We start from the raw sequence: 24781 nt of genomic DNA on the forward strand, positions 1-24781 counted from the left end.
TACAGTGTGAAAGAAAGAAAAAATAAGAGTCTTGTAATTTTAGAAATAAATAATGTCAATCAATTACAGATCATTTTTATATGACTTTATAAAATGAAACAAACTTATGGTACAAGGCAGATAATTGAATGATTATACAAAAAAAAATATTAACAATGTATATATTAATTATTCTTAATTGCAAAAAGTCAATAATGTTAATACACGTGACCATTATAATTGTACAAAGTAAAAAATATTTACAATGTAAAAGTATTTTAATTAAACTCAAGACCATTATAATGTTAACTTTCATTACATGGCTAATTTTGGTTGTTGAGAATACACAAGGGAGGAAAATGTAGCTAGTAGAATCTTGGATTCACTGGCTCACTCTGTCCGCAAAACAAATCACTGGATATATTCACAAAGATGCATATATATAATGCAAAAACCAAAACAGTGGTGCAAAGGCTAAGAAGTTTCGGATCTGATTTATTACAATCTCTCTCGGGGATGCTGTACGAAGGGAACGTTGAAATTTGAGTTATTTACTACCTACAGGTTGCTCTTTGTTGAGATTGAGAGGTTTCTATTTTGGGTGTCAAGTATATTCTGTGAATCAATAAAATTGGAAGATTATGAAACACTCCCATCACCACCACATGAATAATAGACTTGAAAGTTTATGCAAATCATACTAATACTAGACTCTCTAAAAAGCGAAGTATAAGCTTAAATGGAACTAAAATTCGGGATTTCCTAAATGATTAGTTTGTGACAATCATTTTCACTTGCACCGAAAGAAAAAGATATAACAATATTGACTCAAAAGATACCATTTACTGCAACAAACTCAATTGGAGTTAAGAGTAAGAGAGACATCATATAATATGCAAAACTTTAAGAAAAAGGTTCATATCCTCAGCCAATTACATTTATTAAAAGTAGGGACTATGTCCCTGTGTTCCTTCGGCCAACACGAGCAACAAAACCAGCCTTGATTGGAGCAACTGATCTTCCTGATCCACACTGAAAGCAAAAAAAAAAAAAAACAGTATTATAGGATTTTTAATGACAGAACGCAGAGTGCCCACAACACATTCACGTTTGGCAGTGCTGTTACCAGATATAAGACAAACGCAACTTTCAATCATTTTGGATCTCACTACTTTCACAAAATAAACAGTGATTCGAGAAGTATGCAAAAAATAATCCTTAAACATTAAGATAAAGTTCCATAATCCTTGACCACAAATTGAATGAACTACCAACCAAAATCCCTTATAGACTAATTGATCATAAATAAAACAAAATATTAAAAGAAACCATCACCTTTGAGAGGAGCTTATCGCAAGGTGGGTAAGGGCAGACACTTGGCTTAAAAACTATAGGTACTAAAAGAGAACCAAGCAAAAGTGTATAAAAAATTCACCTTCTCACACCGGAGAAAGAAGAGACGATTCTCCTTTGTAAGTATAGTATCCGGACTCTTGCACCCAAGGCAAATAACGTATTCATCTGAAAAAAACAAAGAGGTATATCAACTTCAACTGATGGCCCGAAAATAGACAGAAAAGCAATAGCCAAGGGAGAATTTTTGAAGTTCATGTCTGCTAGGCTCACTCTGTTCCATACTTTCCAACCTATTTCTGAAACCACAACAGATTATCAAATATAAAAAACAAATACTTACTGACATATCGTCGCAGAATTCCTTCAAAGTTCTTTGGTGCAAACCTTCCCTTTACAACCAATCTCTGCTGTCCATCAAGGGAGCCACTTGTACCCAATTCAGCAAGCAAGAAAGCCATGACATGGTCTGGCTGCCGATGCATCCTATATAAGATTGTGTAAAAGTACATTAACAAGAGGGAAACATATATGATGTAAAATTACTTTCTTATATGCAGACAAATATGTCGCGGGGGAACACATACAGTCAACAAAGGAATAAATAACCAATGGTAACAATCATTATTAGCTGAATAGAATCAACAGATTAGTAGAAATGTCTCAAACCTGGCAAAACCATGGTTCCTATCATATACAGTAAGAAAATATTCTGTAACATACATCACAAAACAGCATGTCTACATTTCATTGAGTGAATAACAAAAATAAAAGAAAATAGAGAAAAGACAGAAACAAGCCCAAGTGTTTTGTGAAACAACTTTCATCACATTACTTTGTACTATTAAGCATTTTGCATAAAATATTAAACATACGTTTTGCATAGATCCATAAAATTGACAAACACAGTTTTCTTTGTGCCCTCACGAAGAACTTGAGGAGGCCTCATAACTGTCCTTCGCCGATCTCCAGCTAGTTCTGGATTATTCTCACGTAGAATGTTAAACACCCTGCCAAGAAGCTGCACGGAAAAAGCATCAGAATAATGAAGAGAGATGTATGGTAGGCGAGACAGACAATTTACAAGGAAAGACATAACAGTAAAATATAAATAACAATTCCATGCAGATGGTTTAAGGGTCAAGGTTTACCAAAACTGACATTTTTTTATCCAAGAAGGACAAAGTACTCACAATTTCCTGTATATTTAGATGCATCACCAAGGCACACATAAATCATTATATAAAATGCTATGATATTAAAATTTTCAAGCATATAAAAGAACCTAAAGCATCAATACCCCCTAATATCATCAACCTTCTAAAAACAAATGAGAAGACACAGAAGGGCAGATGAACAAAACGAATATGGATAAAAATTAAAATCAGCTCAGAAGCACTTTTCAACCAAGTGATAAGGACATAATCAACATAAAATAAGTTTCCCATCGACATTTTCAATTGAGAGGTCACTGTAGCAGTATAGCAGAAGAGTACTAAAAAACAACAAACCTCCTCATATTCATAATCACGATCACTCCCTTCCCAAGGATAGCGAGCCTCGGGAGCAACCACTTCTCCTTCATCATCTTCAGGGTGATCTAAAAGCGAAAAAGTATATCAAATATTCAGTGTTCGGTAACAAAAAAATCCCTCAAGATACTACTACTTGCAATCAGAACAATCACGAAGTCCACTATTGACACTAAATATTTACACAGGTATATGCTGCTCACCATCCAAATCTTCATTTGCATCTCCACTCTCATCATTCAAGTTACTCATTTCAACCTACAATCAAAAACATCAGGGGTCAAATTGCTTCCAAAAAAAAACTAGCTACATGAAAAACTCAAACTCTCAAGATCAAGAGATAGCAAATAGGATAAAGCATAAATATGACTTACAGGCTTCTTCTTCTTCTTTTTCAAACCAGCAAATGCAGTCTCAACCCCCTCAGAAACTGCAAGTGAAAAATAAATGGGAATCATGCATAAGCACAGTTTGCAGATAGCACCAAAAACAAAACCACAAAAAGAAATTGCTTGTTTTATTTTGCATACCTGAGAGGTTTTCTGTCTTCTCAGCCAATTTCTCCACAGGGTCATCAGCAGGATCTACAATTGTAATCTTCTTCTTCTTCTTCTTCTTGGTAGGATCAAAAGGAACAATCTGTGATTTACAAATTAGGGCATCAGAAGATGATACTGATACAACATACTAAAGTGGCAAGGAGGTTGGTGACCGAAATATGCAACAAAAGACCATCATAACAAATAATTTATTGGAACAGAACTTTTAAAACCCAATTTTATGGTACCTTACGCCCAATTAAGGAAAAACAGTGGGAAATCATTTACTTAAGTTACAGATAATTAACAGGGAAACGAACTCACTTCTGGAACCTCCTCCTTCATCTCATTTGGTGTTTCGTCGGCCATGATTGCTGCAACACAAGTAATATAAAGTTCGTACATGATCGGAGAAATAGAAAAAGATATAAAAAAAAGTAGGGATAAAAGAGAAAGACGTAGAAGATTAAGGAAACATATTACTAAATCATACTTTTTCCAAAAAAAATTTTAAAAAAAAAACAGCATCAATTATCAATTATAGGGAAACGAATAGCACTATTAGTTTCTATCAGGGAAAAGTCCCAAACTCGAAAATGCTATATATCAGTATCAATAATCCAAAATAAAAAGGAAAAATAAGTTAAAAAGAAAAAACGCAAGAGAACCTTGCTAATTGAACAGTTGAATACTAAAACGAAACAAATTGTACAACCTGACTTAACACAACAAAAAAGCAGAACCTCAATTGTGAATGTGCAAAAATCTTACGCTACTTCAAAACAACAACATTATCAAATCCAGAACGAGTAGCAGGAGGAACTATCAACTACAGAAGTTACGAAAACCACAGATCTATACGCAACTACAAGAGTGCCTTTGAATTAGCCTATTATGTGTTATACGCATCTTTAAAAAAAATATTGTTTCACCCTAAATAATCAACACCTAACACGCCGTAACGGTGCGACGAACGGATTCCAGAAACACCCATTCAATCGGATAACTCGAAAAGGAGAAAGAAACGCAAAAAAAAAAAAACACCGATTTTAGAAATGGAAGAGTGAAGAACGCAAATTTCAATGGAAACCGATTGGGCGAAAACATCAGCCAGCAAAAACCAAAAGGAAAGAAATTAAAGAAATGGATAACCGAAAACGAAAGAGAAACCTGATAGCGCGGAGGAAACCCTAGAAGTGAGTGCAGAGAAAATCGAATCCCTTGAGAACAAGAGTAAGTGCGGCCGATGGTTGCGAAATGAGAACCCTCTTTTTCTTTCAGATACAAAATGCGTTGCAGATCCTTTTCTCTTTTTTTTTTTCTATTTTTGCGCATTAATGAGGGTGCATGGGCTTGCGTCGTGGCCCTCTGAATGGGCCTAATGAATTTGAATTAAGGGCTTAAATAATATATTGGTAATTGCTTGGTGCAGCTAGTACACCCAGTAAATTATTATAAACTCTAAAAGTATTTTGCTGGTAAACATACTCGTAATCCATGAGAATAAGTTTATGGATTTGTAATCCATAAAAATAAGAGTGTGACTTTCAGGGTTAATAGTATAATGCTCTAACCAATTGAACTAACACATTTATTATGTTATACAATAATTAGTATTGTTATATATAACATTAAAATTTTAAATATATATTTAATACACATGTAAATTTATATAATAAATTTTATGAAAATTAATTTTAATCTACTAATTAATTTATTTACATTATAAATTTTTATAAAATCTATGATTTTTATTTAAAATTTATATATGTAAAAAAAAATATTATTAGATCAAAATTAATTATAATAAATTTTTGGCTAATATATTTTATAAGGAGTTTGTTATTGAGTTCAATCCCTTTGTTTTTGTCCCTAGCAAAAGGATTTACAACTTTTTTAAAAAAAGATATATATTCTTATGAAAACATGAATCCGTTACACATTTGTTATTTTTTTTTTTTTCATTTCATTCTAGAAATAACAAAAACACGATCATATAACGGATTTGTGTTTCTATTATTTCTTAAAGAAAGTGAAAAGACAAAAAGAAACAAGGAAAACACGTCGTAAATAAAGGATACCAAAGGCAAAGAAAGCATACCACAAGGCCATAACTAGTCACTAGTTTCTACTAAAGAAAGCGTTAAGAAAAATTAATTAAATTACAGAAATCGTCACAACTCACAAACCCATGATTCACCGAAAGGGTTCACTCTATGGTCAAACCTACGCAAAGTCAAACTCAAATAAACATTATCACAAGACAAGTTGCAGTTGGTAAAATTAAATCGATTTTCAATCTTCTAAATCTTATGCCTTTAAACTCACATATACAAACAATATGTTAAGTTTTGTTAAATATAAGAATAAGATTTGTATATATATGTATGATAAGTGTAATTTTTATTTTTTTTTGCTTTGACTGAATTGGTTTTCAGTTTGCAGGAAACAAAATAGAACTATTAATATTATTTTATTCTCAAATTAGTTAACCATTAACTAATTTTGACAGTGTCTATTACTATTTAGTTCAGACATTCTGCTTTTCAATCCCAAACCTTTTTATAAGTTTATGAGTCCAAAAGGCATCACGAACAGTGTCTAAAATGCTTGCTCTCCCTCACACACACACACACACATATATATATATATATATATATATATATATATATATATATATATATATATATAAATTATTGATTCTCCTTTTCTTAATTAATCTCTTTTCATATAATTAATTATTTTTGTTCAGCACCACTATAAGGCATGAAATTTTAGGAGAATCTCATATATATATATATATAATCTCCGATAATATACTTAAAAGATCGAAATCTAACACTCAAACCTCTCCCTTCAGCAAGTGGACGGACTGCAGGAATATGGACACTATGGCTGCATAGGAACGATGCAATCTTCAACCAGACTCAGCCTTGTATGAAGGTGCTAAAACACAAGTTAATTTAGATTATGGAACTGATTGAAAGCAAATTGAGGGAACCCATGCTTCATTCTCGTTCTACTAATGGCCGCTGGCAACCTTTGCTTTGAATCAAATCAATTAGATTTTTTTTTATTAATTACTCGATTCAGAATTTAGTCATACCTAAGGTTCATCACCACTCTCCAAAAGTATATTTTGTAAGAACCAAATTTAAGTCGTTTCCCATAAATTCAACGGATATTGTCAGCTGAACTACACCATTGGGTATCAAATCAATTAGAAGACAATTGGCTTGTTCTTGTTTCAGTCTGGTGTCTCAGATGGGAAGGACATTCTTAATTTGTTCATGGATCCGTGAGGTGTAATATGTATCTGCGGGTCTAGTACTTATTGCTATATATCTTTTTGTCCTGAATTTGAATTTGTCATTGCTGAATGTATACTCTCTCTTGTGCTGATCTCTCCACACCTTGTGGCAGAGGCTCAGCTTCTATATTCATTTTGGCCTTCATTAAAAAAAAACTCGAACCAATTATATATTTGTGAGATCGAAGAGGTAAGAATGTGAATTTAGAGAGTATTTTTTAGACTTATTAGACCTATTTATTTATATCATTCTTTTTTAGGTCTCTGGTAATGATTTTTATATTATATGATTTATGAAGCATGACAGATGCTCGTGGGAATAAATACTGTAATTTCTATTATTTGTTGCTAACGAGTTACATATCAAATTATATATGATTTTATTAATTAAGAAATTTAAAATTGTAAAGTTTATTTAAATATTACGAACATATACGGCATGATATCACAGTGCAGTAGTATTGAGGTCAACGCTGGCTTTATTTTATGATCATGAGATAATATTAATTGATTAATAGACTTTTCTGGCTAAAAAATTGCATGCATGGTATCTGTACTAGCGGTGCATTTTCGGACACATAATCACTATTGAGTCAAAAAGTCAGTCAACTAATCCAGAGAAATGAATAAATTAATAAGTTAGAACGCAATGAAGCAGGGAAATGTTTGTATAATATATTCTTATTTTTAATTAAAATTGATCATGGATCGTAAAATAATTCAAATTTATTAATTATTTAATAAATTTCACTCAGAATTCTATTTTTTAAAAAATAAATATTAGGTCAAACATGTGTTAAATAAAAAATTTGTATTAGAAGTATCATGTATAATAGTGAGAGGAATTATGGGAAAAAAACAAATCCACATACTTGATAAAAGTATTAATAGTACTCCTCGTGATTAAACAAAAACTCAACCTTAAGTAACTGTGGTCTCCACTCTTTAAAAAAAATATGGTCCTCACTCGATCATGTCTAGCACTTTGGTTTTATATAAAAACTTATATTTATATAATAAGTTTGTATATTTTCAAAAAAAGAGAAAAAAAATGAAATAAATTATCTAGTATAAAAATAATATTATAAAAAATTATGAATAATATAATATAATTCTTTACATGTGTTAATCGCTATATCGATCCATTGTATTGACACAATAGTAGTCACTTCAAACTTGAAAATGTTATAAAATAATGGTGTTGACCATGGGCTTTAGTGTTCACACGCTAGCCTAGTCACTTGAGTCTGCAGTGTGCACATGCAAAGAAACCCTATTCAATATAATTGAAGTACAGTACTACAGTTATTACAAACATATCTGCACAGTAATTTTGTAAAAAAGAATAAATAAATTGATTAATTAAAATAAAGACAAAAGTGGAGGCAAATAAGTATAACTGGACTTAAAAAAGTTTATATAATTTAATTTGTAAAGTGAGATCCAATTTTTTTTTTAATCAGAAGTGAGATTCAAATATGAATTTAAGTGATGATGTTCCTCAATTTCTTGAGCCTTCGAAACCCGTTTAAAACTATTAAATAGAACAACATATGATAGTGAATTGCACCTTTTAAAGTAAATCATATATTCCGCAAAGAAAGAAGTAAATTTTATTTGAAATTATAATTATACTTTTGGTTAAATTTAAGAATAAAAAAGGATGAGAGAAGATTTTGAAACTGCGAGTAGAAGAATTGGTGCTTACTGTTGGAGCACGGTGATTTATCTGCATGAAATTGACATGTAAAAAAAATGTGGAAACTGTATAATATTGTTAGCCACGTTGACTATACACCATGCATGCCAAAATAAATAAAATTAAAAACATCTTTGACCATTTTCCCTTTTAAAAAACTAAACAAAATATCAAAAAAGGAAAAAAGGGGAACTCCCTTGATTAGTTTACCGGAAATTTATTTTGCATTTTCTTTATATATATATATATATGTATATATATATATATATATATATTGAAAATTAGTTTCTAGATATAAATTAAAAAATACATTTTAGAAACAACATTTTAAAAGATAAAAAAAAAAATAGAGAATGTGAAGGAATAAAAAAGTGATATGTGAATAGAATGAGTTTTAGGATGTGCTTGGAAACCCGTTTAATGGAAGTTTTATATTTTCAACGTATAAATGTACAAGCAAAGTGAGTATTGACTGGTGATGAATGTGAGTTTAATGGAACCCAATGATATCAAAACACACACTTAATCTACTATTCCAAGTAAATCGAAAAGAAAAAGAAAATACAACTGGAGAAAATGAATTGGTTCAATACTTCAATAGGTCAAACTGTCATTGATTTTAATTATTTTTTAACTCAAGGTATCTTTCTATTAACCTTTAAGACTTTTTGTTTGATAGTTAGAATATATGAGAATAATATAAGATATAAAAGTAGGAAAAGAAAAAAAAATATAAATCTAGTTAAAGTTTAGTACATATCAAATAACATTTTGTGTTGTCTTCTCTTCTATTTGATATCGACCAACAATTGTGAAACTTTTGAAAAAGTACTTAGGTTGAATTGATTAGCAAAGATTTTCTCATGATTGACTTAATTGTGTTTACAATACAATTCAAAAGCATTAATCTATTGTTTACATCTCTAATTAGATATATGTGGTTAATTTTTCATAACAACATTTACATGGAAAGATTCACTAAAATTAAAAATAAATAAAAGTTGAGAAACCCAATTACAAAATACAGGAACTTAAGTCAAATTTTGATAAAAGTATGAAAATAAGTCAAATAATTAAACCTAAAATAATATATATGCTAACCCTTTGGATTAATACCACTATATAATGGTGTAAAGTATTTATGCATTTTATAATTGTGAAAACAATTTATTTAGTAGAAGATTTCAAGTTTAATTCTCATCATGTATAAAAAAAGTTTGGATCAACGACAATCACCCACTACATGTGAAATTAATTTTTTTTTTACCTAGTGATTGAAACATGAGAGACACCCACAACCTGTTATCCAAAATAAATACAATGATATTCTAATAAGTTTTGTACAATATAAAAAAACACAAACAATGAAAAGTATGGAGAAATTGCAATCAAGAAGCCCGCCAAAGAAAGACATGTGGTGAACAATAAAGAATAAAGATCACAATCTCAGATTAGTCTCTAATTCCAACTTAATATCTAGATTCTAGAGTGTGTAGAGCCATAAACTTGCAATTGGGGCATTTGGAATTTCAAAATCATCAATTTGTGTGGAATTGACCTGTGCTTGACTTGGAAGACCAAATCTGTGGTAAACCAAAGGCCCAGTTTAAGATTCAGCTCCCTCTTCTTTCCCATGTCCCATTCAATCGCCTATTCTCCAATCCGATCTCCAAAACGTATACCCATCAATGAATTAATTGAAATTGTGACATATTGAACAAGCTTATCTACCTAGTCAATCTATAAATTTCTTCTCTAAATTTGACTAGTGTGCCTAACAAAAATTGTGCATTCAAATGCCCTCAACAGAAAATAACAGAATTTGGGACAACACAGAGAGAATAGGTTAAGGACGAAAAGACTAGGAGACTTCTAGGAAACTATGGCTATAGGTTTTAGTACTATCAAAAGACCCCTAAGCAAGATTTTGTTTATGTTTCTATTCACTTTATTAATTAATCACGTTTACCGGCTGTTTTGTCTTATTCGGAACAAGTGATGGCTTTATTCACCGAAACTGACTATTAAATTATTTATAACCACAAATTTGGGTGATATGGAAGGTTATTGGTCTTTGGAATTTTTCTACTTAGTGCACTTTTGAACATTTTGTCTTTGTCGCTTGAATAGTGTTTGGTGCACTTGCGTGAGGATAAAGACATGCTATTAGACTTATTTCCACTTTCTACTATTTTCTATGTCCCTTTGAACCCTAATATCATGACCGGATCATTATATATAAATCGTTCATTAATATTCTAATTTTTCCTCTTAAACACTTTTTTATTGAACAGTATTTTACTTTGAGATAAGGAAATATTATTATTGAGTCATTGGTTTAAGTGAAACTGGATTTAACTTTCTTAGCTAAAATATCATGTTCAAGCATTCATAAATACTCTGCATTAATAATACTCTGACTAAAAAAATATAATCTAATATTTAAGCCTATATCTTCTTTCAAATTACACTAAATGTTAAATTCCATGTGCTCAACAATAAGTCAACATTTTAAATGTTTGAGTTGATTGGTTCCATTATATGGTGTTTAGTCTGTATTGTCTTGACAAGAGATAGCCAATGAGAATGTACAAGGTCTTGTAAAAAGAAGGTGTAGTGGAAAACGTCTTCAATTCTTCTTTTCTATATGATTTTAAAATAAATGATTTGGTGAAGAGCAACGGCGACAATTGGTTTCTTGGCTAGCTTGAACTTTAAAGAATTGTAGTAAAAAGTATTAATCAAAAAAATCATCTGCAATTGCTTTTCTTTACTTTGTCTTCTATTCTTCCTTCGTTTTGTCTAACACAAAAAGCTTGTTCCTATTCTTCACTAAATCTTCCTATCTTTACGGTATATTTGGATTGACCAAGAGAAATTAGATGAAGTAGAATAAAATAGAGTGAAACATGATAGGATGTATTTTATTCTATTCTATCAAGTACCCTCCTTTTCTTTTCCTTCAATTTGTCGAACTAGATTAATCCAGTTTTGTGCATGTATTTTATTATCATCTACAGAAATATTCAAATGTAATGAAATAATAAAATTATTTTATTCTATATATTTGCTCTTATTTCCTTCACCCGTGCCAGTAGATATACATAATAACTAACTGCTTTTTTTAAATCTATTTGTTTTCCAGTTCAATAAATGAAGCATGATTTTAAAAGTAAGATCGATAGTTAAAATTGAGTTTAGCATGAATTTTGAAATATGTTGAATAGTAATATATACTGGTCTGTTTGTTTAAGTTTTTTTTTTCTTTTTGATGTTTTTATTTAAACTCTCTTTTAAAAAAAATAACAATTTTCTGCTTTTATTTTAAGAAAAACTCCTAGCTACCAACTTCTTAAAAAATCACCTTTAAAAAACACTTTTTTTAGAATCATTTTTAAAGTTTAAATAAATTGCCCATTACCTCAACCAAAATCGAATCGCTTAAAGTTAATGCCTACAAACATTTTATTTTTCAGTAATTTCCTTTCTATCGTTACATATGTTGAAAATAGATCATACCGCCAAATAGAGGTAGTAAAATGATGGTGATCCAACTCCAATAGCTTCTTAATAAGGTAAAGTTATGTCCTTGAAATTCAAGCTTGAAAAAAACTAGGGCAATTTATCTGATAGGCTAGGTTAGGCCATAAAATACAAGTCCAAAAATAAACAAACTTATTTAGCTTGGTATTATTTATTTTTTTGATTGAGCAATACATATAGAACCCACAAGAAATTTGTTCGGCTCAAATACCTTGACTTGTCGGATACAATCAGGTCGAGCGATTCATTTTCTATCTCTATTATCAAAGAAATATCTCCTTTGTTTTCCTCTCATGTTACATAATATTAAGGTTTCATTTATTTATTTTTGGTTTTCTAGTACATCATTTGATTGATTTTAGTATCCAATTTTTTATTAGTTAATTTGTTCGTATATTCTAAAAAGAGTAATTTTTGTATATTTAACACAAGGAGGAAACTAAAATTTGAATCTTTGTTGGAAGAAGTGTCAATATTTAAAGACAAACCAAGCCTCAAATATCTTATAAATAAAATCAAAACAAATTTTATCTCCTAATAAATTGAATTAACAATATTGATTTATTAATGAAATGAAAAAAAAAAGTTGTTACCCTAGACAATTTGGGGCCTGAGACATCTGTCTCAATAACCTTGTGGTTGCCGGGCCCGATTTTAATTCACAATGAAGTAGCTGTAGTCAACCCCAGAATCAGGTCAACAGCTCCGTAAATAATTAAATGACTACTTAATAAATGAACTAAATTACCAATTTTTAAAATATGCACACAAAAAAGTTAAACAATTAAAAACTTTGGGACCAAAATCACCTGAACCCAGTACTAGGGGACGAAAATAACAGTTAATCCTAGTACTAGCATATATCAACTATCATGTAGCCTTTTGAGTTCAAGTTTTTTTTATAAAAAAAAAATTGAGTTGTAAAACATCAACCAGACTCCCTTAGCCCTGTCAGAGGCTAACGCAACAATTATTCTAGAGTTTTCATTGTTAAATTATTACCCATTTGCCAATTGAACTTTTGCTCTGAAAGATTCTTGAATTAACCAGATACGTGTTCCCAACGAAGATGAACTGGTTTTACACTTTAATGTGTTCTCAATTTCAATTTTAGAGAGACCTTGAATCAACCCTACCCCATGAACAATTTAGTCATACCAACAAAAAAATTGTTTAAACAATATACACCAAGCTTTATAAAAAACACAAACCAAAAAAATTCCCATGCAATAAAAATAAAGGGACTTGCCACACATAGGTGACCTCCCAAAAGGGAAATGTGGCATCTATTCCAATTTCCATGGTTGAAACGTTGTCATCACACAGATACTCATCATTAATGCAGAGCAAGTTAATTGGGAAGGGAAAATAGGCAGTGGGGTTTTCTAGCCATCACACTGTCAAGTGAATGGCAATTATCACCATGTGAATGTAACTGACTGTATATATATAAGCCACATGATGCCTACTCCATCAACGTGTTCCTAACTTTTGTATGTAAAATATCACAACCGTGTTTCTCATTTTTGTAGTTACCCCCCTCATTGCCTTACGTGATTCCACTACTCAACTTGTACCCTCATTTCTTAGGGTGCCCCCTTTAGAGCCTCATAGCATGTGTTTGGTTTGGCGTTTTTTATCGTCAACATGGATACAACTGAAGCAAAAAATATTTGTTTTTGCGTCAATTGAGAATTATGGACATAAAAAACTTGAAAGATGTGGTGGATCGGGAACTCAAATCCAAACACGCTATCAAAGCAATCCATAAAATTAAAATTAGTTATATTAACATTATTTATTATTCATATCTTTTGCTTATTAAAAAAAAGCATTATTATTCATATATCACACTTTCACAATACTTTTTTATAATTGATTTTCTTTTTTTTTTCTTTTAGCCACATCAATCATCTTAATACACACTTTTTTTTAATTCTCTTTTTATTGTAAAAAAATATTGTATAAATATATACTTGATGCATAAATCAACTCAGGTAACATTTTTTTCCATTTAACTTATGATGTCGAATCCAAATTCAAGTCTTGAGCATCAACTGCAATAGATATTTTGAGAGAGAATTTTATTAATTATAATCTTGAGCATAATTGATTTTTTTAAAAAAAATATCTATGTGTACCAAAAAAATGTACAAACATAATGATATGAAAATAAATTTTGAATTAAAAGAAAATGTACTATTTGCTTCGATAGTTGGGTCTCCCATCAATGAAAATATTTAAAAGCGTAGAAACATATCACCACAGGGGTAATTATGTCGCACACCCATGTATGATTTTGGTCCTACTGCCTCCTTCTAGATAGTAATAATGCACGAATCAGTGATAGAAATGAGGAAGAAAAGTCTCTTTCCAACCCTGTTAAAAAAACATAAAGGCTCATGAGAAGATTGAAGGGTCGAGTCCTTTAGGACTTAACTTAAATGATGGAGGGGGAAAAGGAGAAAAAACACAAGAATTATTGCTCCAACTTGCATTGTTAAATTATATATGTGTATGAACAACTGTGTCTTTGTGTATGCACCTGGGAGTAAAACCTATAAGTTAGAAATGAAGATAAAAATGTAAGAACAAAATTAGAAGTTACTTTTGTGTATATGGTTAATGAAAAAGTCGTGAAGTTGATAGATGGTTAGCAAAAGCAGCCTCTAGAACTGTTCATGCAATTTAAACTTTATTGTCTCTTTGTCTTGTAGTATTAAATGTATCCATCAACTGAATCAAGAAACCAACAAAAGAAAGTAGATAAGTCGACATAGGATGTTGGCAATGGCTCCTCATTTTGTTTAAACTTTTTAAAAATATTTGAAAGAATTTTTTTAGAAAATTATAAATAGATTTTTATTTAATTATAATTATGTAGTAAAAAGTAATTTTTATTTTAAAATTAGTTATAACGGCAATCGCTTTTAGAACAGTTGAAAAATAGCTCTTCAAAATAATTAAAAATATGTTTTTTTAATTCTATTTTTTTCAAAAAATTTATAAACAAATAGAATAAAAACTTTTGCGAGTCTTTTTAAATAAAAGTATATTTTATGGGAAAAAATAAGTACACAAGTTCTTTTTTTTTTTTACAGAAAAAGTACCAGGTTCTTAACTCAACATAAATTGATTCCATATTTTAATTTAGGATAGTGTATTAGATTTAGATTTTGTACAATCATGATTGCATAAAGATTGTTGATGTTTGAAATGTATGAACTTAGGCATTTAATATCATAAAATCTAAAAAAGAAAAAAAGAAAACTAAAACCAAAAGATGTTTTATAAGGTTATAGTTTCTCTAGAGTATAAATATAATATACACTTCAATAAATAAAGTATATAGTGATAATCGAGGATTAAGTTAAAATTATATATAACAAAATCTATACATATATTTAATGTTTTTTTTCACACTAAATATGTGTTTGGTTTAGACGAAGAAAATAGAAAAAATAAAAAGAATTTTCTTTTTGAATTAAAGTAAAATATAAAAAGTATTGATCTCATAAAAAAAAATATACAATTTACCTCTAATATTATTTCTCTCGTATAAAACAAGCATACCCTAGGGTATCATTCACGCGCTCCGTGGTAATAGTATAATGTTTTTTGAAATTGTTAAAATATCAACCTCTATCATAGTTTAGTGTTTATTATTCATAGTCTAAGTCTAAACACAATTCAATTATATTCGGTCAGACGGTATTATCGGACTAAAATTTGTCAGCATCTGTTTTACCAAATCAGGCAAGGACACTCTTCTCAAGTATCTTCTATTCTTCTTATCAACATCCAGAAGAAATGAATTAATATTCAGAAGAAGGACTCAACAGTGTGAGAGCATTTAATAATGCCAAATTATTGTACACAAATTGTAATATAGTGCTATAATATGGATTCACTTAAATCCTACGTTAAGACCATAGAATACTAGTAATTTTAGATTAAAAAATAATAATGCTAAAAATGAAGATAGTGGATGGCAGCTTCGTAGTGTATAGGGCGGTGGGTCGTCATATTTAGGGTTTTTTTTTTCAACTTCGTATCTGTTTTGGTCACCAACCGTGGGACACACCAAATCAACCCCATTCACGTCCTTTCAAGTTTTAATATCTTTAACCCATTGATTTCGGGATTTATTTTCCTCTATTGGTTGATTAATTCACAAAAGAAGATCTTTAATAAGCAAACCCCCTTCATCTATCACAGGAATTGTTTGTTATCTTGATCACACCTATGTGCTAAAACATCAAGGGAGGTTTAATTCAGCCAAAGAAGTTAATTTCTTAGTTAATATGCATCAAGGATTGAATCTCTATTATAATACTGATATAAAATAATTTTTTATTATGATGTAATTACAAACTACTCATTAAAAGAATGCTAATAGGTAATAACGCATTGTTTTAACACACACCTTATTAATTACAATTTATTAAAAATAATTTTTTTTAAAAGAGACTCATTAAAGAGAAAGGGAGATTCACCAGAATTTGTACTACAATGATAATATTATGTCTAAAAGAGTGTGACACTGGTATTTTTATTGATAAATTTGTTTAATTATCTTAAAAATATCAAAAGTAATTTTTAATTAGTTAATAATATCAAAATTACACTAATATATAGCGCATATCCATTGAATTTGTAATTAAAAAAACAAGAAAAATAAAAGAAACTATGTGGTACAACTCATTATTCAGAATATCAGATCCACTACAAGGCTGAAATGTTAAACAGAAGGTCCTGCATCGACGTAAGGAATCCGAGTATATTAATGTGCAAGGATTAGAAGAATGGCGTCACAGTCAAAGATTAAAAAGGCACACATAAAAATGAGTTAACTAATATGAACTTCTCTATTTGTAAATACTTGCAATTTTTAAAATAAAAATGAGTTAAAGAAATTTATTTTCAACTTCTAAAATTAGTTTATATATAAATCTTTAATATTATAATCTTTAAAAATATATTATTTTTTATTAAATATGAAGACTAAAAAATTTAAACAAGAATTAAAGTTACACAATATAATATTTAATACAAGCAAGGTATTTAAACCAATACCTGAAACGGTACGACGATTAAAAGAAATTTAGTATAGTTTAATATTTTTTAACTCAAAATAAAAATAAATAAAATATGAAAAATTACATTCATTATTTTAAAATTTTAGTGGTGAATATACTTGACAGAATATCATTTGAATAATGATTTACAAATATATATATATATATATATATATATATATATATATATATATAACAAATATAATACTATTATACACTAAAAATATTTCTCAATTAATTAAATAATTAAAAATATCAAATTAAATGAAATGTTTAATTTTTAATGTTTAAACTGGAAAGAGAACAGTAAGAATGAGAAAGGAAACGTAACAATGAAGGGAAGAGAACAGTGAGAGGAAGAGAAGCCAATACCCAATAGGTGAGGGAAGGGTTTTCAAATTTTTTTCTTAAAATGAATCTCAGTCTTTGATTTCTGGTGCTACGAGTTATGTGCAGAAGAATGGCAATGGAGACGTCCATTTCTTTGGGGGCTCACGTTGGGAATGCCAACAGATAGTCATCATAGAATATTACTGTAAAGTCCACTTATGTGAACTCGCGTTTCCATATACTTTACTAAAAAATATGTCAACATCACTAAACTGAAAAAACTTAGTAATTACTTAAGTTCAGCTATTTTAAAAACCTAGATTTGTTCCTCATCAAGCTTCTCTTTTTGTCTAATCTTGCTACCTCTGAAGTTCAATGAACAATAGAGCGCAAAGGTTTCAACTTTCAAGTAGGGTGTGGTTGCCGGCAATGGAGACATGGTGGTGCACAGTGGTGACAATAGTAAAAGAAATACTGTAAAAAAAAATATATTTTACTTTCCCACAATAGAATTGGTCCATGTTTCATATCTTCAATGTTAACTTCACATGATTGTCAGCAGATTCATTAAGAGACACATCTTATAATAAATGCAACTAATAAGCATTTTATGTGACCAACCAAAAGTCCAAGCACCCTTTGAAACTTGCTAGTGTCTACTATTAGGAAGCCTCTTAGCTCCCGGTAACGCTTTATTTGGGTGGGGCCCAAGGTCCATTTGAGAGGCCATTATGTGCAAGCACGAAGCAGCTTGCTGGGCCCACCCGCCATTATTGTAATTAACTATGGAGCCACCTACTTGTGGGCTCACGGGCCCACTTTGCTACTTGTTGTCTTTAAGCTGTGGTCAATCAAACTTAGATTTGGTCTCTTCTCTGACGCATGTAAAAACTGAAAAAGGAGGGGACAAGGGAACCATAATTGCAGTAAAAAAAAAAATAAAAAAAGGGGATGTGACATGATATTGCTGAAGTGGCCCAATCAAGATGTTGAGATTGAGATATCTTACTAAAGGGTATAGAGGCCAGTGATGACAATTATAAATATTTTCTGGGAAGATTTTTTTTTTAATATAGTTAAAAATATCGATTTCCAGTTTTCCATATATTGAAGCTTTTATTTCTAATTTATATATGTGATCTGGATCTCTAGATAAGATGCTATCAGAAGTTGCAGGTAAATAGTAGGTAAAGTTTTTATTTAGTTTTTTTAAGATTAAATTGTCAGTATTTTGTGTATTGTATGAATATTTAAAATACATTGTTATTTATTAATAACAAAGGTGAAAAAAAGGTAATTTAAAAATTTAATCAAAATAGTGTAATATTATTTTAATGGTAATTTGTAAACATATTATTTTATCTTAAAAAACAAATTCTAAGCATATTAGTATGTGTAATGTTTATTAAAAACGTATTAATAAGAAATTAAGAAAATAAAAAAGTTATTTAATTTCATAATTAATTAAAGAATAAAAATATTTAAATTAAAAAATTTAATTGCATAACTAATTAAAGAATGAAAAATAAGATTTTAATTTAATATATAAGTTTAAACGATATATGTCACACAAAAAAAATTTCATTTTTTGTGCAGAAAAGGGGCTAAGCCCACCACACACAAAAACGTGCATAATTGCAAAAGTAAAAAAAAGAAAGAAAAAGAAAAGAACGGCGATTATAATCCATTTTTTAGAATAAAAAGTTTTTGCATGGGTAGTAAATAATTGTATAAATTATTTAAATGTTTTGATCATATAAAATTAAATGATACTCTATAAAATTATACGCGAGTAATAAATTATAAATTTTGCAATACATCTAAGGGTTTAAAACTAAGTTTCAGTTTTATAAGATCATATTGCAGGTAACATATTTTTTTTTCATTGTATAATATAACGACTAATAGAATATAATTAGGATACTAAAAGAAACGAATTTTTTATTGATTTTTTAAAATATAACAGAAAGAAATTTAGAGAAAGATTGGAAGTTGTAAATAGGTCATCATGTATTCCTTTATCTATATTTTTTCACTTTATTGATTTCATGTTTAGGAAATCAAACTTTATAGAGCCAGACAATTATAGACTAACAATGTTGAATCAATTTAATAAAGAAAAAAAAAGTATACGGTAGTTTGGATGTAAACTATAAATTTGATGGTTAAACACCGTTCAAGCAAGAACAAAACTCAAACACACACATACGGATTGCAAAGGATAGAAAAAGTGAGAGAAAAAATATTCTTATTTTTTTTTCTGTTGTATTACACTCTAACATAAGGTTGGTATTTATAGCATAGCAAACAACTAAAGATCAATCTGATAGCTAGAAATGATAATATGTCAAATTGACTTTATTTAACTAATTCTGTCTATTGGTTAGAATCACTTCTAACACCTCAATTACAAACTAACAAAATTCAAAAATTCTCTCAACTCCTTAAACCTTTCACTCTTCAAGGACTAAGTCATAATGTGAGCAAGTTGTTTCTCAGTTTTGCAGTGCTGAAGTTTGATCTTCCCCTTGCTCACTTGATCTCTGAGGAAATGAAATTTGATGTCTATATGCTTGCTCCTATAGTGTGACACAGGGTTCTTAGCCAAATCAATTGCTGATTTGCTGTCTACCAACAAATCCACTGCCTCACCAGTAAACACCTTCAATTCTTCAAGTAGAGAAGATAGCCACAAAACTTGACAGGCAGATGCACAGGCTGCAATGTATTCGACTTCACAAGTGGACAATGCTACTACTGTCTACTTCTTAGAACTCCAGGATATGGGAGACCCTAACAGCAGGAAAACTTGTCCCATGGTGCTCCTTCTGTCAACCAGATCACCACACCAGTCAGAATCAGAGTAGGCTACAAGGTGTAGGCTATCATCTCCCTTAGTGTGATGAGGAAACAAAATACCATATCTGAGTGTTCCTCTCAGATATCTCATGATTCTTTTAGCTACAATCAAGTATGGTTGTCTAGGATCTCTCATAAACCAGCTGACCAAACCACCACTGAAAGCCACTTCTGGCCTGCTGTGACAAATAAACCTTAGGCTACCAACAATCTGCCTGAACATAGTTCCACCAATAGAGCCCTCATCTTCACTTTTCACAAGCTTCACATTCAATTCAGCTAGAGTCTCTACTGGTTTACAACCCATCATTTTAAATTTCTTCAAGACTTCAGAGATATATTTCCTTTGATGCATGAAAATGCCTTTCTCGGTGTAGGCAAATTCAATCCTCAGAAAATAGGATAGAATGCCCAGATCAATCATCTCAAATTCACTCTTCAATCCTTGCTTGAGTGATTCAATAGCAGTCAAACTACTACCATTGATGAGAAAATCATCAACATACAAGCACAACACCACAATCTCAGTTTCACTTACTGTTTTGATATACACACCATGCTCAATTGAGCATTTCTGAAAGCCAAAACCAGTGAGAAATGAGTTAATCCTTTTGTTCCATGCCTTAGGTGCTTGTTTCAAGCCATACAAGGTCTTTTTCAATCTCAAAACCTTTTGTTCTTTACCTTTACATATGAAGCCAAGAAGTTGTACCACAAAAACTTCTTCATCAAGTGGCCCATTTAGAAAGGCTGACTTGACATCTAGTTGCCACAATTTCGAATTTCTCCAGCTAGCCAGGGAAACAATCAATCTTACAGTCTCCAATCTTGCTACAAGAGCAGATACTTCAGTATAGTCTAAACCTTCCTGCTGCATGAATCATTTAGCCACCAGCCTAGCTTTATGTTTGGCAATCGACCCATCAGGCTTGAGTTTAGTTTTAAAAACCCATTCAACAACAATAGCCTTTTTGTTCTGAGGTAAATTTACCATTTCCCAGGTATCATTATTCTCAATGCTCTTCAATTCTTCCTCCATTGCTGATCTCCATACTTCCTTAGAGATAGCATCCTCAAAAGTAATAGGTTCCATGTCTACCATAAGTGCCATATGCTGAACCAAATTACCATCCTCAGTAATTACACTATCAGGGGTAAACATGATCATCTCTTAGTCTTAAGGGAAAACTTCTGGCTCTTGCAAGTCTATCAACCACCATCTGAGGTTCATTATTGACCACTTATTGATGTATCTCTCCTACTGGATCATCATCTTTCAATTCAAGTTGAATCTTTGATATTGTCTCAGAAGTAGGCTGAAACTCTCCCCATGAGCTTAGTTCATCAAAGTAGACATCTCTACTAAATAGAACTTGCTGATTCTTTGGATTGTATAGTTTGTATGAACCAGTAGAGTTGTATCTAACAAAAATCATTGGCTCACTCTTGTCATCCAACTTTTTTCTCCTCTGATCAGGAACATGCCTATAGCATAAGGATCCAAAAATCCTGAAATGCTTGACTGAAGGTTTGCTTCCTGACCAAGCTTCTTCTGGAACCATGAGTCAAGCCTCTTGGTTGGACACCTATTCAGAACATGCACAACTGTCATAGTTGTTTCACCCTAGAAACTGTGAAGAAGATTTTTTTCTTTAAGCATGCTTCTGACCATGTTCAAGATTGTCCTATTCCTTCTTTCTGCAATGCCATTATCTTGGGGGAGTGTAAGGAGCAGTAACTTCATGAACTATACCATGCTCCTTACAGAAACCTTCAAGTTCACCAGATGTGAATTCACCTCCACCATCTGTTCTTAGAATTTTAATGCACTTTCCAAATTGTTTCTCCATAAGAGCTTTGAAATATTTAAAGATGTTAAACACATAACTCTTGGCTTTGATTAGGTAGAGCCACACCTTCCTGCTCAGATCATCAACAGAAGAGACAAACTATCTATTTCCTCTTAATGATGGAGTGTCAAGAGGTCCATAGATATCTGAGTAAACAACATGCAGTATTTCACTAGCCTTAGAAGTAGTAAAATTGCTGAAGGAATTCCTTGGTTGTTTGCTGATTAAGCAATTGTCACATATCTTCTTAAGAATTTTAATTGGAGGGATACTAGTTAACATTTCTTTGGATCTCAAGAGGCTCATATCTCTAAAATTTAAATGGCTTAGTCTAAGGTGCCATAACCATGAATCATCTGACAAAGTTGCAACGGAAAGACACTGAGATTCAATGGTGTTTAGACTTACCTTGAAGGTTCTATTCTTGGCCAATGGAGCTTTCATCACTAGTATCTTTGCTTTGTCATGCATTTCTAGAAAACCTTTAACTAAATTCACTGAACATCCTTTCTCCAAGAACTGACCCAAGCTGATCAAATTAGTGGTCATTCCATGAACATACAATACTTTTGTAATCACTGCTTGTCTTCCATCTTCTCTTTTGACTAGTACATTTTCAGAACCTTCAGCCTGAGTGGTTCTATTGTCTGCAAATTTCATAGTACTCTTCTTCTTTGGATTAAAATTGATAATCCAATCTCGATGCCCTGTCATATGATTAGAACACCCAGAATCTATGTACCATACTTTATTGATGTAAGATTCTGGATTAGTGATCATCATTAGCATCAAAGGTTGCTCCTTGGAGCTTGCTTTATTCTCTTCTTTAGCCATGTGTGCATGATGATCTCTGTGTAACCGACTCCCTTGATGATTTGTGTGACTTGTTGGGGCTGTACATTCTGTAGAAAAGTGCCTAATTCGATTACTATTGAAGCATTTGAGCCTCTTCCTATCAACTTTTTTCTTTCCTCTTCGCCAATTATTGTAGTTCCCTCTTCTATTGGAGTTTTCTAGTTGATCTTGATCAATCTTAATTCGATTACTATTGAAGCATTTGAGCCTCTTCCTATCAACTTTTTTCTTTCCTCTTCGCCAATTATTGTAGTTCCCTCTTCTATTGGAGTTTTCTAGTTGATCTTGATCAATCTTAATTCGATTACTATTGAAGCATTTGAGCCTCTTCCTATCAACTTTTTTCTTTCCTCTTCGCCAATTATTGTAGTTCCCTCTTCTATTGGAGTTTTCTAGTTGATCTTGATCAATCTTAATTCGATTACTATTGAAGCATTTGAGCCTCTTCCTATCAACTTTTTTCTTTCCTCTTCGCCAATTATTGTAGTTCCCTCTTCTATTGGAGTTTTCTAGTTGATCTTGATCAATCTTTCCTTGATCTTGGTTTTGATTGTTTCTTCCAAAGCCACCTCTGATATCTTTTCCATGACCTCGACCTCTAAAATGTCCTTTGAAGTTATGACATCCTCTTTTTGAAGTATAAGCCTGCAGTGCTTGATGATCACCAGACTTCTCTGAACCTATTTCAATAAGTCTTTGCTCATGCGCCTCAAGAGAATCTTGAAGTTCTTCTACCTTTAAATCTTTGAGCTTTTTGGATTCTTCAATGGCTACAACAATGTGGTCGAATTTGGGATTGAGAGTTCTCAGAATCTTTTCAACAATTGTTTGATCTGTAATTTTCTCACCACAATTTTTCATCGCATTCGTGTGGGAGATGATTCTGTTGAAGAACTCAGTTATCTTCTCATTGTTCTCCATTTGCATAAATTCATATTGTCATCACATCGTCTGGAGTCTCACCTTCTTTAGTTGCTCTACGCCTTCGTTGCATTTTTCTAGAATCTGCCACGCTTCTGTCGAAGTTGCAACACCTGCAATCTTCTCAAAGTGCATTGCATCAACACATTGATGCAGTAAAAAGGTCACTTTCCAATCTTTCTTCTTATTTTCTTTGTAAGTGCCTTCTGCACATATGTGGCATCGGTTGTGTGTACCGGAAACCCTTCTTCTACAATTTCTATGACTTCTTGATAATCAATAATCGCCTTCATTTGCACGCGCCATTGATCCCAATTCTTTCTATTCAAGGTGGGAAGACTTGTTGAGTAATTGACGTTGGTTGGTCCCATCGTGTGTGTCACAAGGATCCCTCTATCGAACCTTGACTCTGGATATCAATTTGTTGGAGCAAGAACAGAACTCAAACACACACACACGGATTACAGTAACAGAGGATAGAAAAGTGAAATAAAAAATATTCTTATTTTTTTCTATTGTATTACACTCTAGCACAAGGTTGGTATTTATAGCATATCAAACAACTAAAATCAATCTCATAGCTAGAAATGATAATTTGTCAAATTGACTTTGTTTGATTAATCCTATCTATTGATTAGAATCACTTCTAACAAAGAGAACTGAGATGCCACATGGTTGAATATTAATGTACTTGGGTTCTGAATTATGATTAGTGATATCCTAATTGAAATAATTAAAAATACAAACAGGAAAAGTAACAAAAAGAAAAACAGGAATAAGCCGCGTCACAAATTAAACTTATTAAGGACACACATAGTATTTTAAATTATTAAATTTATGAAAATAACAACATTAAGTCTAATGAAAGGAACTAATCCTCCATAAGGTGACAAACTTTGGTTTGAAATTTTGTTAAGAGAAGTGCCCATATTT

The 24781-nt window shown here is 31.1% G+C and overlaps 2 protein-coding genes across 2 annotated transcripts; both read right to left on the reverse strand.

The window, feature by feature from the left end:
* Positions 1-802: 802 nt before the first annotated feature.
* On the reverse strand, positions 803-4776 carry LOC100783618 (eukaryotic translation initiation factor 2 subunit beta). The gene is made up of 10 exons (XM_006575392.4): positions 4574-4776; positions 3728-3777; positions 3395-3503; positions 3239-3294; positions 3068-3122; positions 2844-2932; positions 2208-2353; positions 1676-1818; positions 1415-1500; positions 803-1011 (listed from the first exon to the last, which is right to left on the reverse strand). The coding sequence occupies exons 2-10, from the start codon at positions 3770-3772 to the stop codon at positions 934-936; spliced, it is 807 nt and encodes a 268-aa protein (XP_006575455.1). The 5' UTR covers positions 3773-3777; positions 4574-4776; the 3' UTR covers positions 803-933.
* Positions 4777-21931: 17155 nt separating this feature from the next.
* On the reverse strand, positions 21932-23848 carry LOC102660306 (uncharacterized). Its single transcript, XM_006576023.1, has 2 exons — positions 22419-23848; positions 21932-22142 (listed from the first exon to the last, which is right to left on the reverse strand). Exons 1-2 carry the CDS (start codon positions 23846-23848, stop codon positions 21932-21934), a joined length of 1641 nt encoding a protein of 546 aa, XP_006576086.1.
* Positions 23849-24781: the final 933 nt, after the last annotated feature.

Source organism: Glycine max, chromosome 2, assembly GCF_000004515.6.
Source record: "Glycine max cultivar Williams 82 chromosome 2, Glycine_max_v4.0, whole genome shotgun sequence".
NCBI lineage: Eukaryota > Viridiplantae > Streptophyta > Magnoliopsida > Fabales > Fabaceae > Glycine > Glycine max.

Coding starts and splice junctions, on each gene's coding strand:
- LOC100783618 (XM_006575392.4), bottom strand. CDS start 3,772: ATGGCCGACGAAACACCAAATGAGATGAAGGAGGAGGTTCCAGAA. Junction 2,354..2,843: donor GTGATTATGAATATGAGGAG/GTTTGTTGTTTT, acceptor TTTTCCGTGCAG/CTTCTTGGCAGGGTGTTTAA. Junction 1,501..1,675: donor AATTCTGCGACGATATGTCA/GTAAGTATTTGT, acceptor TGTTTTTTTCAG/ATGAATACGTTATTTGCCTT.
- LOC102660306 (XM_006576023.1), bottom strand. CDS start 23,848: ATGGAGAACAATGAGAAGATAACTGAGTTCTTCAACAGAATCATCTCC. Junction 22,143..22,418: donor ACTTTGTCAGATGATTCATG/GTTATGGCACCT, acceptor TGATCTGAGCAG/GAAGGTGTGGCTCTACCTAA.